The sequence below is a fragment of the Clupea harengus genome, chromosome 1 (genome assembly GCF_900700415.2).
Source record: "Clupea harengus chromosome 1, Ch_v2.0.2, whole genome shotgun sequence".
Classification (NCBI taxonomy): Eukaryota; Metazoa; Chordata; class Actinopteri; order Clupeiformes; family Clupeidae; genus Clupea; species Clupea harengus.
Genome location: NC_045152.1, coordinates 26,154,332 through 26,167,836, shown reverse-complemented (window position 1 = coordinate 26,167,836; position 13,505 = coordinate 26,154,332). Strand labels below are relative to the sequence as shown.

Here is a 13,505-nt window from a genome sequence, read left to right as displayed (position 1 = left end):
CCGGTCTGCCTCAGTGCCTCTTCTCTCCAGGCCGGTCTCGAGTCAGTGACTGCACACAGGGTGGAGCTTGTAATGTTATGTGGTGTTTTAAGATGTTCAGGAACTCCTTTTAGAATACGCTGTTTATTTAGTTCATTTTAATCATGGTCACAGTAGCCAGAATGAGTCGCATGAGTCATGCGTCTTGGCCCTGAATTTTCAGCAGCAGTTAACGACTGGACGTGCGCACAAGGGGCATATGGGCGGACATGTCATGCTGCCTCACCACACAGGCTTCAGCCAGTTCCCCCCGCTGGCCTGATTGGTGTAACGTAAAGGGAACGGGTCACATGCTCCTGCCCTCTCCTGCCCTCTTCACAGCCCTGAGGGGGTGGAGAACACCACAGAGCAGCCGCGTCATTCCTCAGTCGTTTGCGTGACGGCACAACAAAGAGCTGTGCTTGTCTGTAATTAGGATTGTTGGTGGTGATCACCATGTCTGAATGTCAAGCACTACACAACCAAAGCTACTGTCAGCGTAAAGAATAGATGGGTCATTAAACAGAGCGGGGAGAATAGTTGCCCCTCCTGTCAAACAGTCTCTTTCCTCTCATCGTTATTTTATTTTAAGGAAGGCCCTGACAGGAGATAATATACTGCTGGATATATAATATATATATATATATATATTATATATATATATATATATATATATATATAATATAAGTGCTGGAGCTATTAAATGGTATTAAGCCTCAGTGGTGTTCTTGCTGCTACAGCATTTGGCACTGTCAACGCTGATGTGAGGTTTTCTGTTTTAATGTGTTTTAATGTATCACAGCATCGACCATATTTCCATTTTTTTTTCATCAAATTTCAGTTTCTATTCAATGTAGGCTAGTACTTCAGCATTAATAACTTTAGCTGACCATGCTAGATCTGTGTTTCGTCACAGAATGGGCCACTCCGAACTGTTAGCTGAAAGAAATGTGTTGACAGACGGACCCTTGGTGAAACCAATCTGAGTCAGTGAAGTGAAGTGAAGTGAAGTGAAGGTTGTACATCAGAACACTGGTCTCTTCGTTCCAGGTCAGTGGTTTGGCCAAAGGCAGCGTTAGGTGGTGTCTCTGTCCTCCCATTGCTGCAAGCTGTTGAGAGATCTGTAGTCCCTCCTGACAGGACTCTCGGCTGCTACTGACACACCAGCCCTCGCTATGGCAGTCGGAGCTCAACCCAGGAGGGAATGGAAGTGAGAAACGAAACTGCGCCGGATTAATAACAACCAGTATAGAATTTTACAGCACATTTCCGAAATCTGTCACATCAATCAGATCAAAGCCTGTTTTTTTTTTTTATTGATTTTGCATTTAAATTCAGCGAAATTGTCTCAGCTCGCTTCAGGTTTAAGCTTTGAAGGTTTTAACCCATTTTAGCCCGTGTCCTACCATGTCATTGCCATAGCTAACACGCTAACACAATCACCTGACTGCCTAACTGAACCAACACCCGATCATGGAAAAGAACAGGCCTGGCAGTGAGAGTGGGAACAACTTGCAGAGGAAGGGGTGGGAGGCTACACAGAATGGGGCACAGACAGACAGCCAGACAGACAGATGGACCTTAGTGCTGCCAACCAAGTCAGGCGAAATAGGTGGAAAGAAGGAGCATAAACACACACACTTTATTGCTTTATTACTGTAGTGTACGCAACTCCTTTCATCTCTTGTCATTGGCACAGCACATTCACCTTCATGGGCACGGCCTTTGTGCTTCCTCTGATGTGGTTGAGGGTTTGGTTAGTTGGGTTGGGAGGGCCAGCCGTATGGTAGGATCAGAATATGCCCCCACTGCTGCCATCTGGAGATGCTGGGACATGATTGGCTGAGGGAGCTCATGCAGACACTGGGACTCGATTGGCTCAGGGTTTTCAGTGGTGGTTGGAGATGCTGCCACATAACTGTGTCGGACAGTTCAGTATTATTCAGTAATATGGTTGTATCCCTGAGCTCCAACTCTTTCCATTCGTCCCTATGCTTCCCATTACTAGAAGAGACAACCTCCTTCCTGTATCCCAGGTATCCCAGCGCTGCAGGAGCGCTCCACGGGTCTAGATAGATAGATGGATACTTTATTAATCCCGAAGGAAATTTAGGTCTATGGTAGTTGTAGAAGATGGGGAGTGACTGGGCCAATTAACTCTGGCAGCTCCCAGGGGCCAAAACCTCATCACTGAAATGAAGCCCCTCTCCTCTCCTCTCCTCTCCTCTCCTCTCCTCTCCTCTCCTCTCCTCTCCTCTCCTCTCCTCTCCTTCACACACTGCAGAGGCTGAGAGGGAGTGGAGGAGAGCGAGAGCCAAAAACATCTGCATGAGCCACCAGCTGGGTCCATTTTAGTTGTCTTTTCTTCCCTCCTCTGTCTCTCTCTCTCTCCAGGGACTGCCACTGGTTTTGTGGGTTAAATTTAGACTGCAGTAGTAGACTGTAGTGGCTCGTACAATTCAGTCAATGTGTACACAGCCTACACATTTTTTGAATAAGAATGCAAAAAGAAATGTCACAATTTGCTATTGGGCTATTGTCTTCATGTATTGTGTCTTGCAGAATGGTGTAATAATCTTGGCAAGAAACAAAAGGACAAGTGTTTCTGTCAGCGTATTAGGTCTGTTACTGAACTGCAGAATATAAGGCTGTGTTTACTCTTCATGTTTTGGCAGGACACACACACACACACACACACACACCGAGAGCCGAGCTCAGTTCAGACTAGTTCAGTTGTTTTTATTCTAGGACTTCCCCAGTCGTTAGTGTATATAGAGAAACCACACAAGATTTCTTTTGTGAGGCCAATCAAAGATGCAAAGGCTGCTCTCATGCTGAAATTTTAATGCAGTACCAAAGAGCAGACAGTGTTTTCAGGGTTTTAATTATTTGATAGGCTTCAGAGATGATATTTAAAGATGGTAAGCCATTTTACTTCCAGGATATATCTGGACCCCATCTGAATTTGCCATGAATTGCTGTGCCGACAGTTCCAATACAGTCAGCCTCTTGCAGACATGATTACAGACATGATTTAGCAACGGCCTCTGAAACAGAGCTGGTCCTGTACTGGCGTAGACATGATGGGTTCATCTGGGCCACATCAGGGCCAATTCTGCTCCAGTCCATCGTTGTTGCTGGCCCAGTCCTACAAAGCGGCGAAGAAGCCCCGTGGCAGAAGCTAAATCGAGAAGGTTCCTATTTAGATGAGTGACCTCATTTGAGCTGAAAATAATGTTTCTCAAGCTAATTATGCACCATGATTCACAATGTAGTCATGGAAAGAGATGTAATGGATTGAATGAGCAACAGGAACGATGAACCATTCTATTGGCCTGTGTGATGTATTTCTGAGGATCAGCTGTTTTTATATGAGGGGTTTTTGTGTTTTACCCCAAGGCTGATGTAGGACCAGTCTGTGGTGTGTAGCCTCTGCAGGTTTTATGCTGTGTGAATGGCAATGATGGGCTGGGATGTCTTGATGAAAAAAGGCAATCCTTTGGGGTGTTTGCTTTTAGCTTGAAGATGGAATTCAAATGGACCCCTGGGATCACACACACACACACACACTGTCCTCTTCATATTAAATCCATTTTACACATACATGTCAAAAATAAAGGCTTTGAAAACAGACCCTGATTATCTTAAGCATGGTGTGTGTGGTCTTGGAATATTCCATGATGTTCTTTCTTGTTGTCTGTCTTAATATTTTCCACCATTCTGGTGCTTTCCCCTTCACGGTTTTAATATGCCTTTATCAGCCATGTTGTCATGTTGTGATGTACAACTACAAGCCATGCCACTGACTCACCCCCTCCTCTCTCTCTCTCCCCCCCCCCCCCCCCCCCCTCTCTCTGTCTCATCTACAGGCACTCGCCTCTCATCGGGCCTACGTCCTCACAGCACGGATCCCCTCCAAGGTAAGAGCACTCAGGCTGGTGGGCTGTCAGCAGCACACAGTGACCCAGTACACGGCCAGATAACAGACCTGCTTTATCTGTGCTCATCCAAGCACCAGTGGCAACCCTGGCCTTGCAATCTGTTTTGCATTTAAATATGTGCTTGTATGGGTGCCCACTTCATTTAGCCTCTGTCAGTATAATGTAGATCCCAGATCCAGGATGTGCGAGTGCCTGCTGGGTGGGTGTTTATGTGTGTGTGGTTAAACTGTGAAGGTGTTTGTGTGTTGGTTTTAAATGTTGTTTGCTGACTGAATACAGCTCTGTAAGGCACTGAGAGACAGACTGAGCGAATGCCCTAAGCAGTGTTGGTGTGGAGGATTCCTCGAAGATTATCCCCTTCATCTAAGCACTCCTGCTGGGATTAGTGGGAAGGTGGAGACGGCCTTAGCGGAGCCTACCGACCCCTAGATGCTCGTTTGCCGATGCAGGCCACGGCCGGTCTGAGACATCGCTGAGCCTGATTACTCTCTGGGATCAACTAGCAGCCCATCATGTGACCTAGCAACCCACTAACCTTGTGACCATGTGACATTGAGAGCAATGATGACATAAATCAGTGGAACTGCCACAGAACCGTCATGCATGGCCAGTGCCATTCTGTTGCTTGTTCTCTTGGCTGTGTGTACATTTTGATGCTACACATTGGGCTGTGCTTGTCCTCTTACTGCTCTGCTACCTGCGGATGTTTTTGAGGATAAAAACATCTTACTCAGCAAATGCAGCACAACCCTCTTGGAACGGATGGGCTTTTGACAGTTTTCTGTATTGAATCCAGATGGATGTTGCATTTTTAGCGTTTTTTTCCCCCCCGTCATTGTGGAGCTGTGGTTTAGTTCAGTAGTCACGCCAGGGTTGAAAGAATGTGTTCATGCATTCACTACAGTCCTGACTATGGACGCTCTACAAATATAGATTCCCTTTTTTTGCAGCAAACGCTAGCCTATGGCTACCACAGAGAACAGAGAGTCTAAACCCGGGCAGGTCGATGCTAATTACAGCCTTAGCCTGCTCAGCAGTGCAGTGGCTTGGGCTCCCTCCCTCTGTTTTCATAGTATGGCTCTAGGCAAGTGTTTGCATGTTCCGTGAAATTGGGGCACTGATCTGACCTCTCACCTCCCAACAAACACGCCCACCCACCCTACCGCAGAGGCGCCTGTGTGATGTAGCGCCGTAGCTGGAGATGACTGCTTGCCGTTTTGGTGTTGCCTGGTGATTCTTTTTTTTTTTTTTTTCTCCTCTCTGTCTCTCTCTCTCTCTCTCTCTCTCTCTCTCTCTTTCTCACCACAGCAGGCTGACACATTGTGGTGGTGGTTTCTGTTTCTGGTTGTAGCCGTCTATAGCTGCAGGGGCTCTTTGTGTCTGAGGTCAGGTGCTAAATGCTAGCTGGCAGCAGCAGGCAGGCCTTGGTGGGTTAGCTGGGCGTTGCTGCTGCTGCTGCTGCTGCTGCTGCTGCTGCTGCTGCTTCAGGCTACTGAGCGAGACCTTTCTGCTGGGGTTAGGTTGCAGTGTGGTGCTGCAATACTCTCTGGATGCATCAGTGTGTGTGTTTTTGTGTATGTCTGTGTGTGCTGCCTCCAACCTTGACCGAAAGTGAATGTGATTACTGTTGGCCACACACACACACACACACACACACACACACACACACACACACACACACACACACACACACACACACTCATACACACACTCATACACACACTCATACACACACTCATACACACACACACACACACATGCATTTACACATGCATGCACACAACCATCTAGGCACAGGCGTACTCCTGCAGCGGCTTGCTCTTTCATTTATAGTAGTGAATCGTGCTCTGGCACTGCAGCCTTGTTGTGAGTAATGAGTGATGGGTGTGGGAAATAGTTTGATCATCCAGGTCAACACAAATCTGATTTGTGGTGTTCTGTGTGACAAGCTGAGAATAACTCATAACCCATTACATTATATTATACGTGCCACAGTCTGACATTGTTTAATCTCTTGCGGAATGATGCACAGACCTGTATGGGCAAACCCCTGCTATTTTTAGACCATTGCCAAAGGTAATTTGTCATCTCCATCAAAACAAATAAATCCTCAATTGGCTTGCTACACTGTAATTCTACCACGAAAATAACTTCATGCGAAGCTAAAAACCAACATGTGCTAGTTGACTTGTCTCTGTCAGTAATATAGAAATTGGTGATAACTGGTGATAACAAACATTTCATTGATTCATTCCTATAGCTATCATTATATATCTATGCACTAACTATGCACTCTTGTTAATTATAAAAGCGTCAGTGTTCTTGTTTGAGGAATTCTTGAAAATCTGTTGTAACCAGCGTTCTCCGATATCTCTCTTTGTATTTGGCCCCAGTTCCTCCTTCTGTTCTCTGTGAAGGCTTGACCTTCTTTTGTTCACCTATCTGATTTACTTCCTCTGATTCAGCATTTCAGTTTTGCATTCTTTCCCTCGCTGCTCACACACACAGAGAGAGGGTAGGTGTGGGGAGCAGCGAGTGGTCCTGCTCCAGTCTTCTGTCGCCTTATTGGCTTAGCAGTGGCAGGATGCGTGTGATCTCTGAGAGTATATCCACAGGGTGTTACTGATATGATTAATATAAACACTCATCCCCCTGGATGGAAATCCACAGGTGATTTTGTTTAAAGGGCTTAAAAGCTGTTTAACATGGTAATCAGTTCTTTGAATGAAGTTGAGGGAGGCCTCTTTGGTTTTGTGTGTAGCAGTCACAACTAGGGGAAGGAATTGGGAGTGGTGGCAAAGGAAGCCCTGAGCGAAGGTTGACATTCAGAGCTGTTTACTCACCCATAAGGTCTAGTGACAGGAGGGGGGCTGTGAGGCTTGCTGTGACAGCTATGCTCATGCTGGTGCTGATGCTGATGCTGGTGCTGGTGCTGATGCTGATGATGATGCTGGTACTGATGCTGGCTGGTGCTGATGATGGTGCTGGTGCTGGTGCTGATGATGGTGCTGGTGCTGGTGCTGATGATGATGCTGGTGCTGATGATGATGCTGGTGCTGGTGCTGGTGCTGGTACTGATGCTGGTGCTGATGCTGGTGCTGATGCTGATGCTGATGATGATGATCGAAGGAACCGGAAATAAGATATTTATAGTTAATAAGGATATGCCATAGTCAATATTTAAATATTTCTTATACGTAGTCGTAATTGTTACTTTTATTTGGATTTAACTAGTATGTAAGCATTTCTGGGTGAATATACTTTGATGGGTTGACCTGAGTAAGGAGTGAGGTGTGACAAGTGGTCTCAACTCCCTTCCCCCATGTCAAATCCAGGTACCTTGTCTCCAAGACCTCATGAATAGGGTGACGCCCTTGGTTCTCAGAAACCATTTAACAAGCAAGCCTTCAATGGATAGATCAGATAATCTTAGGTGAAGCTCTGGGCGAGTGGAACTCAAGCTCTGTCTCACAACGGTTGGCCGTCATTGTTTCAAGATTAAAACCGATTAAAAGACTGAGTCTTCAATGTATGGTATAAAATGAAATACTATCATGATGATGATGATGATGCTGGCTGCCTCCAGAGGAGAGGCAGCCATAAGTGCAGGTCAAGAAGTGGATCTTCTCAGTGGTTCTTATTCTTGATTTTGTTGATGACTGACGATTGGGAAGGATGACTGATGATCATAGTTTGTTAGTAATTAGATACAATGGTTTGTGTTTGTGACAGAGTTTTTTCACATTTGTGTGCTGAATATCATTGGTATAATCAGCCATTATTAATCTCTTCAAAACTTCCAATTAGATTATACATTTTTAATTAATAGTATCCTAATTTTATACTTTTCCACATCTTCTCCACACTAGGTAGAGCAGACTTTCAATTATTTGGAGATTCAAGGAATCACTTGCAATAAGCCCACGCAGGTAAGAAAGTCTCTTTGTGCAAGACACAACACACTATTGCATGAAGCTTGAAATTCAGTAGAAATGTTTTGAAGTCAACATACACTGAGCTTTACTGGAAGCTTCTATGGCGGGCGTAACTCACTGAGTGTAAAACCCAAGTCAACACTGTAGAGTCCAGGCTTTAGGTTGGTCTAATGCCCCTTGTCTCCTTCAGCTGGCCATAGAGTATGAGAGGGGCCAGGTGTCACTGAAGCTGGCTTCAACAGAGGAGGTGAATGACCTGGTGGCCCACATAGGCAGCTGTCTTCAAAGGATATGTCCAGGCCTGTCCCCGCCGTAAGTCTCAACACCGCTGTTCATCAAATTAGTTGTTTGGACAAAATATACTTCCCAACAACTAATTTATCACTAATATACTTTACATCACCCAACGTTTTACGATTTGATGCTAAAGCTGACAAAGCTATCCCACAGCTGTTCATTCACAAAATCATCTGACAAAATTACACCATCCTTTTAATTTTTTTATACCGAACAATTCTTTAAGGATAGACATTCAGATTTCATTTTCTTATATAAGTATGTGACATCATTGTTGTGTCTGAATTGGAATATATAAAGATATTTCCGCCATTTCGCTACCTGGAATGTCACAACATGCTACTATTCGACATGCTATTCAACCTTTCATTTACTGACTCTCTATGTTGTAAGTGTTTCAGTGATGTCTGTTGGCTCTCTAATTTTGTAGGAAGGTGATGAAGAAGCTGGTGATGGAACCAGCAGACAGACTGAGCAGTCTACAGAATGCTTGGGACAGCCAGAACCTCCCCGAGCCTGGACCGTGTGGTGTGTTTGTGTTTGTTTATATGTGTGTTTGTGTGTGCGTGTTTGTGTGTGCGTGCGTGTGCGCATGTGTACATGTAGTGTGTTAGTGTGTGGGGGCGCGTGTGTAGACCCATAGTTGTTTTGTGCCTAAAGAGTAGATTGCTGCCCTTATCATACATTTTTGTAATAATGTCGCATAAGTACATTAACTCTTCAAGCCCCAAGGTGCCCCGTGGGGAACTTTTTGGTATTTTGATTAATATATTTAAAAATCTCTGCGAGTTTTTGTCCTAGAAACATAAAACTAACACCCACAGCAACCTTGAACCCTTTTCTTTTAAAATATGTAAAGTTTGAAACTAAAATATAAATAATCACTTTGTAAGGACAATATTACGAATCCCTTGCAAATTTCAGCCTCTGAGTGAGGTTTCGACCCTCCCATTAGCAAATGACAACTATTCATATGATAAGGAGATGGTAATTCAGTGATCACTATTGGCTCATGATGTGTCAAGTAAACCTGTAGGAACAAAGACATTCTAGGCCCATTACGTCATGGCCATTGTTCTTGACCGAGGTGTCCCAGAATGTTCACACCTTTCTCATCAATATGCATAGTGGTCTAAGTGAAGAAAAGTGTTACATTGTATATTACTTAAAATTAGTATTGAAACCACACACACTTTCTGAATGCTCCACATAGGTGAGTTTATCAAACACCTATGTTTACAGGGCTCAGAGTAAAAAAGAAAACTTCCAAAATATTAACAATGTGTTTTTTTACAAAGTCTGAGCACCTCTAAAACTAGATTTAATTTTAGTGTCTTTAGATTTCATTTTAATAAAAAACGTTTTTTACTACATTCCTTTTACTCTCATTTTATTATTGCTGAGGTGTTCTAGAATATAATCATAAATGCCACTTTTGCCTCATGGTTTTTAGTTAGGTGAAATATACAAAAATATCAGGCATGGCAGACTACCTAACATAGTCAAAAAAAAGCCGTGGGGCTGGAAGTGTTAAATATACTTTTACCAATGTGTGCCGTTCCAAAGAAGGATTGACATTAGGAGCAGTTAAAACATGAATAGTAAGCCATTGTATAGGATGACAATGCAAACGCACAGATGAGGTAACCCTGCTGTCCTCTCGTCCTCTCTCCAGGGGGATTCTCTCAGCAGTACCGCTGTGTGTGTGACTGGCTCGGCCTGCCCTACAGAGAGGAGGTCCAGTGGGTGAGTACACACACACACACACACACACACACACACACACACACACACACACACACACACTCACACTCACACTCCAGCCCCACTTCACAAACTCACTGTAAGTCCCACCATCATGCTCTGAGCTACACCCAGCCCCCCTGCGAGCAGGAAATAGCCCGCTCAAGTGGCCATCTTGTGCTTGATGCACTCAGTCGCTGCTCTGCTGGCCTCTATTGATTTATGCAGCTGAAACTGCAGCTGCCCTCACAATAGATACAGCAGCGGTACCACGCTGCCTCCGGGGAGCTGCTTTGCACACATGATTCCTGATTTATGCAGAGTATTGGGAAAATGCCGCAAATAGTGATTAGAATGTATAGGCTTTGTGCACCATCTAAAGTATGTATACTAATCTATAGTATATAGTCTTTAACAGTATACAAGTATGTATATTTAGTATATAAGTTTGTATATTTTTGAACGTGTGTATCTGATCGGTTGTGGTGGTGTCACATTAAAACAGGATGTAGACACAATCTATCTGACCCAAGACACCCGAGAACTCAATCTTCAGGATTTCAGTCACCTGGAGAACAGGTAAATGCTCTCTTTTTAAATGTCTACCTCCTCTCTCATGGTCCTCTCATGGTCACCATATCTACAGAAAACAAATGTCTAAACTCTCCCAAGTGTTCTGTCTCTTATGGAGGATTATAATTCACTGAATCAATCCTTTTAGGTTTTTTCCGTCTTCCATTTTTTTAATTTGTGTAATGTCTTGTCTCTCCATACCAGGGATTTGGTGGCTATTATTGCAGTCCTGGAGTACAACCAGTGGTTCACAAAGCTCTCAACCAAGGATTATAAACTGGTGAGTTAATCTGGCTCGTGACTGACAGGGCTGACAGGCTGCCCTTTTGATGCACCAGTCCCTCAGTGAGGACAGGACACTGGAGGAGATGTTATCGTGGTGTCGCTGGTTGTCTGTTTCATGGCTGATGAGGATTAGCCGGGCGCAGGAAAGTGTCTGGCCCGAGGCTAGGTGCTTTGATGAGGAAGCTCAGGTCCACTCACCAGCTCCCGTTCATCACATTCTACGGGGTTATGTCACCATAGAAACCAGGAGTGTCATCTACACACGAAAAGGAGTACTATTTAATCACGTAGCAGCCTATAATTACAGTTAACACAATTTGATGAAATAGTGTACAAACCGCAATTAAGTGATGTCTGTTGGTAAGGACGTTGCCTACAATATGACAGTCATTGTGATCCCATTTCTATGTCATAGCTGGAAAGATGTATATAAATACACACACTGGCCTGTCCACAGATTAATGGGGAATTCCGAGCTCAAGGCAGCAGCTGGGCAGTTAAATAATTAGATCAAGCATTTATTTGCTGTAGGTCTTCACGTTTTTGGCTATATAAACAGCATTTTATTCTTAACCAGAGTCACTTGAGTCCCCCAGTTGCACCAGCTGGAAAAAAACACTCAAAGAATGTGAGCCAGTTATGATGATTATGGATGCTGGAAAACAAGCCAACCTGTCCTGATTAATGCAGCCAGCGTCACTCACAAATCCCCTTCCAAAAACAGAGTGCACCTCATTATGTGGGTTTGAATCCCCATCTTAGGATAAAAGAGCAGGATAGAAGAAGAAAAACCACGAAGGAGGGATTTAGGTGTGGGAGGGGGGAGAGAGTTAGCTGACAGAAAGGGAGAGAGTGAGAGAGACATTAAATCAGGACTCAAATTGCTTTATCGGCAAGTCTAGTGGGTGAATCATTGGCACCGATTCAAATGTATTAAAGTGTACAATGGATTAATCTGTGGCAATGAGCCAGTGATACTCATCTCCTGGAAGCTGCGACTACCCCTGCCGTGTCTGTCTTTGTCTCTGCATGGGTCCGTGTGTGTGGGTTTGAGAGAGAGGAAAAGGGGAGAGGGATTGAAAATGAGAGGGAGAGAAATGGAGAGAGAGAAAAAAAAGCAGAGAGAGAGAAAAGGAGTGAGCGAGCGAGAACGGGTTTTGTCCATTTTGTTTACTGTATGACTTAGCTGTGTCACTGTTTCCACTGCAGTGACAGCGCTACACACTATGTGGATACTGCTAGGTCTCTTCCTAGAGTCAAGAGACATACACAGACAAAAATAACATTCAGAATTGTGATGTATCCAGAAGAGGTAGTGAAGTGGTGACCAATAGCATGAATAACAGTGACAAATAAAAAGGAACAAGATGAGGCACTCTGAAACTAATGGGAAATATCATGGAGCCTCCCTCGCTAACGCGTTTGGAATGCTCCATTATACTATTGAGATGTCTCTCTCTGTCTCTCCCTGGCCAATGTAGTGGTATTGTTTGTGTGTGTGCTTGTGTGTGTGCTTGTGTGTGTGTGGGTGTATTCATCTGTGTGTGTGAGTCTGCCCTCTCACTGTTGTGTGCTGAGCAGAGCCGTGGTGTGTGTCTGTGTGTGTGTTTGTCAGCCGTGGTGTGTGTGTGTGTGTGTGTCAGTCATGGTGTGTGTGTGTCAGCCGTGGTGTGTGTGTGTCAGCCGTGGTGTGTGTGTGTCAGCCGTGGTGTGTGTGTGTCAGCCGTGGTGTGTGTGTGTGTCAGCCGTGGTGTGTGTGTGTGTCAGTGCAGACCGGCCTCCTTCACTGGCCCCCTCTCTCCACATTCCACTGCGGACGCCCACACCACTGGTCCCGTGACCCAGAATCCACCCGCCCCTCCTCGGTCCCATCTCCTGCCCTGACTGCCCTGACTGCCTGCTGCTCGCCAGGCCTCGCACAATACTGCATTGTCATGCTCAACAAACAATTAGCCAGGCTAATGGAGAGACAGAATGCCTTGTTTATCGAGAATACAACAACATTTAAACAAGGGTTAGTGGGGGGGATGTGTATGTGTAAGTGGCACGGCCTGGTTAAATAGACTAGAAAGTCTTAGCCTCTTTGCCAGAGCTGGGAGACGGAGATGGGCCCAACCAAAGAATTGGGTCAGAGCTCGTCAGACTTCAATTTTTAATCTACCCCCATTTATTTTTGTCTCTGGGATCCAGCAGAACCCCCTACCCCTGCCTCCTTCCTCAACCTCCTCCAGCATTCGGAGTGTTTTGACTACCCTCCGCTTCCCGACCTCCACTCTCTGCAACGGAACCAGCCTCAGAGTAACTAACAGCCTCAGAGATAGCCCCCCCCCCCCCCCCCCCCCGACCGCATAGTCACCACTGGGCTCTTGGTGTCTCTGTTCCTCACTTTCCATTGGGTGTCCTGGGGCAGCATTTTGATTTACTGTGTTGAAGTCATTTAAGGGGGATCATCACTAAGCTGGAATTATCCATCTATAGTGGTGGTAACAAAGCTAGCAGCAATGGTGATTTGCACTGTGGTTAGTGTGCCCAACGCAATTCCTGGGATCACATCTCACGCTGGCCAAACCACTGTCTTCACAAAGTCATTATGTTTAGATTAAGTTTGCACATGGTTTATTGTCTGTCCTCATTAGCCCGTGTTGCTCCTGATATTCTTGAACTGATTTTCACACCACATTAACTCCTCGTCGTTGTCCTCTGAATGTACTGA

At 45.0% G+C, this 13,505-nt stretch overlaps 1 protein-coding gene across 5 annotated transcripts in view; it reads left to right on the top strand.

Moving 5' to 3' along the window:
* LOC105899267 (F-actin-uncapping protein LRRC16A) overlaps nucleotides 1–13,505 on the top strand; it is a 64,749-nt gene that overhangs the window by 15,434 nt on the left and 35,810 nt on the right. For 4 of the 5 annotated variants that reach the window (XM_031573614.2, XM_031573606.2, XM_031573629.2 and 1 more), the window contains exons 3-9: nucleotides 3,888–3,938; nucleotides 7,829–7,888; nucleotides 8,085–8,206; nucleotides 8,622–8,719; nucleotides 9,867–9,937; nucleotides 10,440–10,513; nucleotides 10,712–10,787. In XM_031573614.2, coding sequence (XP_031429474.1) covers nucleotides 3,888–3,938; nucleotides 7,829–7,888; nucleotides 8,085–8,206; nucleotides 8,622–8,719; nucleotides 9,867–9,937; nucleotides 10,440–10,513; nucleotides 10,712–10,787 — 552 coding nt within the window. Of the gene's footprint in view, nucleotides 1–3,887; nucleotides 3,939–7,828; nucleotides 7,889–8,084; nucleotides 8,207–8,621; nucleotides 8,720–9,866; nucleotides 9,938–10,439; nucleotides 10,514–10,711; nucleotides 10,788–12,982; nucleotides 13,091–13,505 lie in introns of all 5 variants that reach the window. The other variant, XM_031573600.2, reaches the window with a different exon arrangement.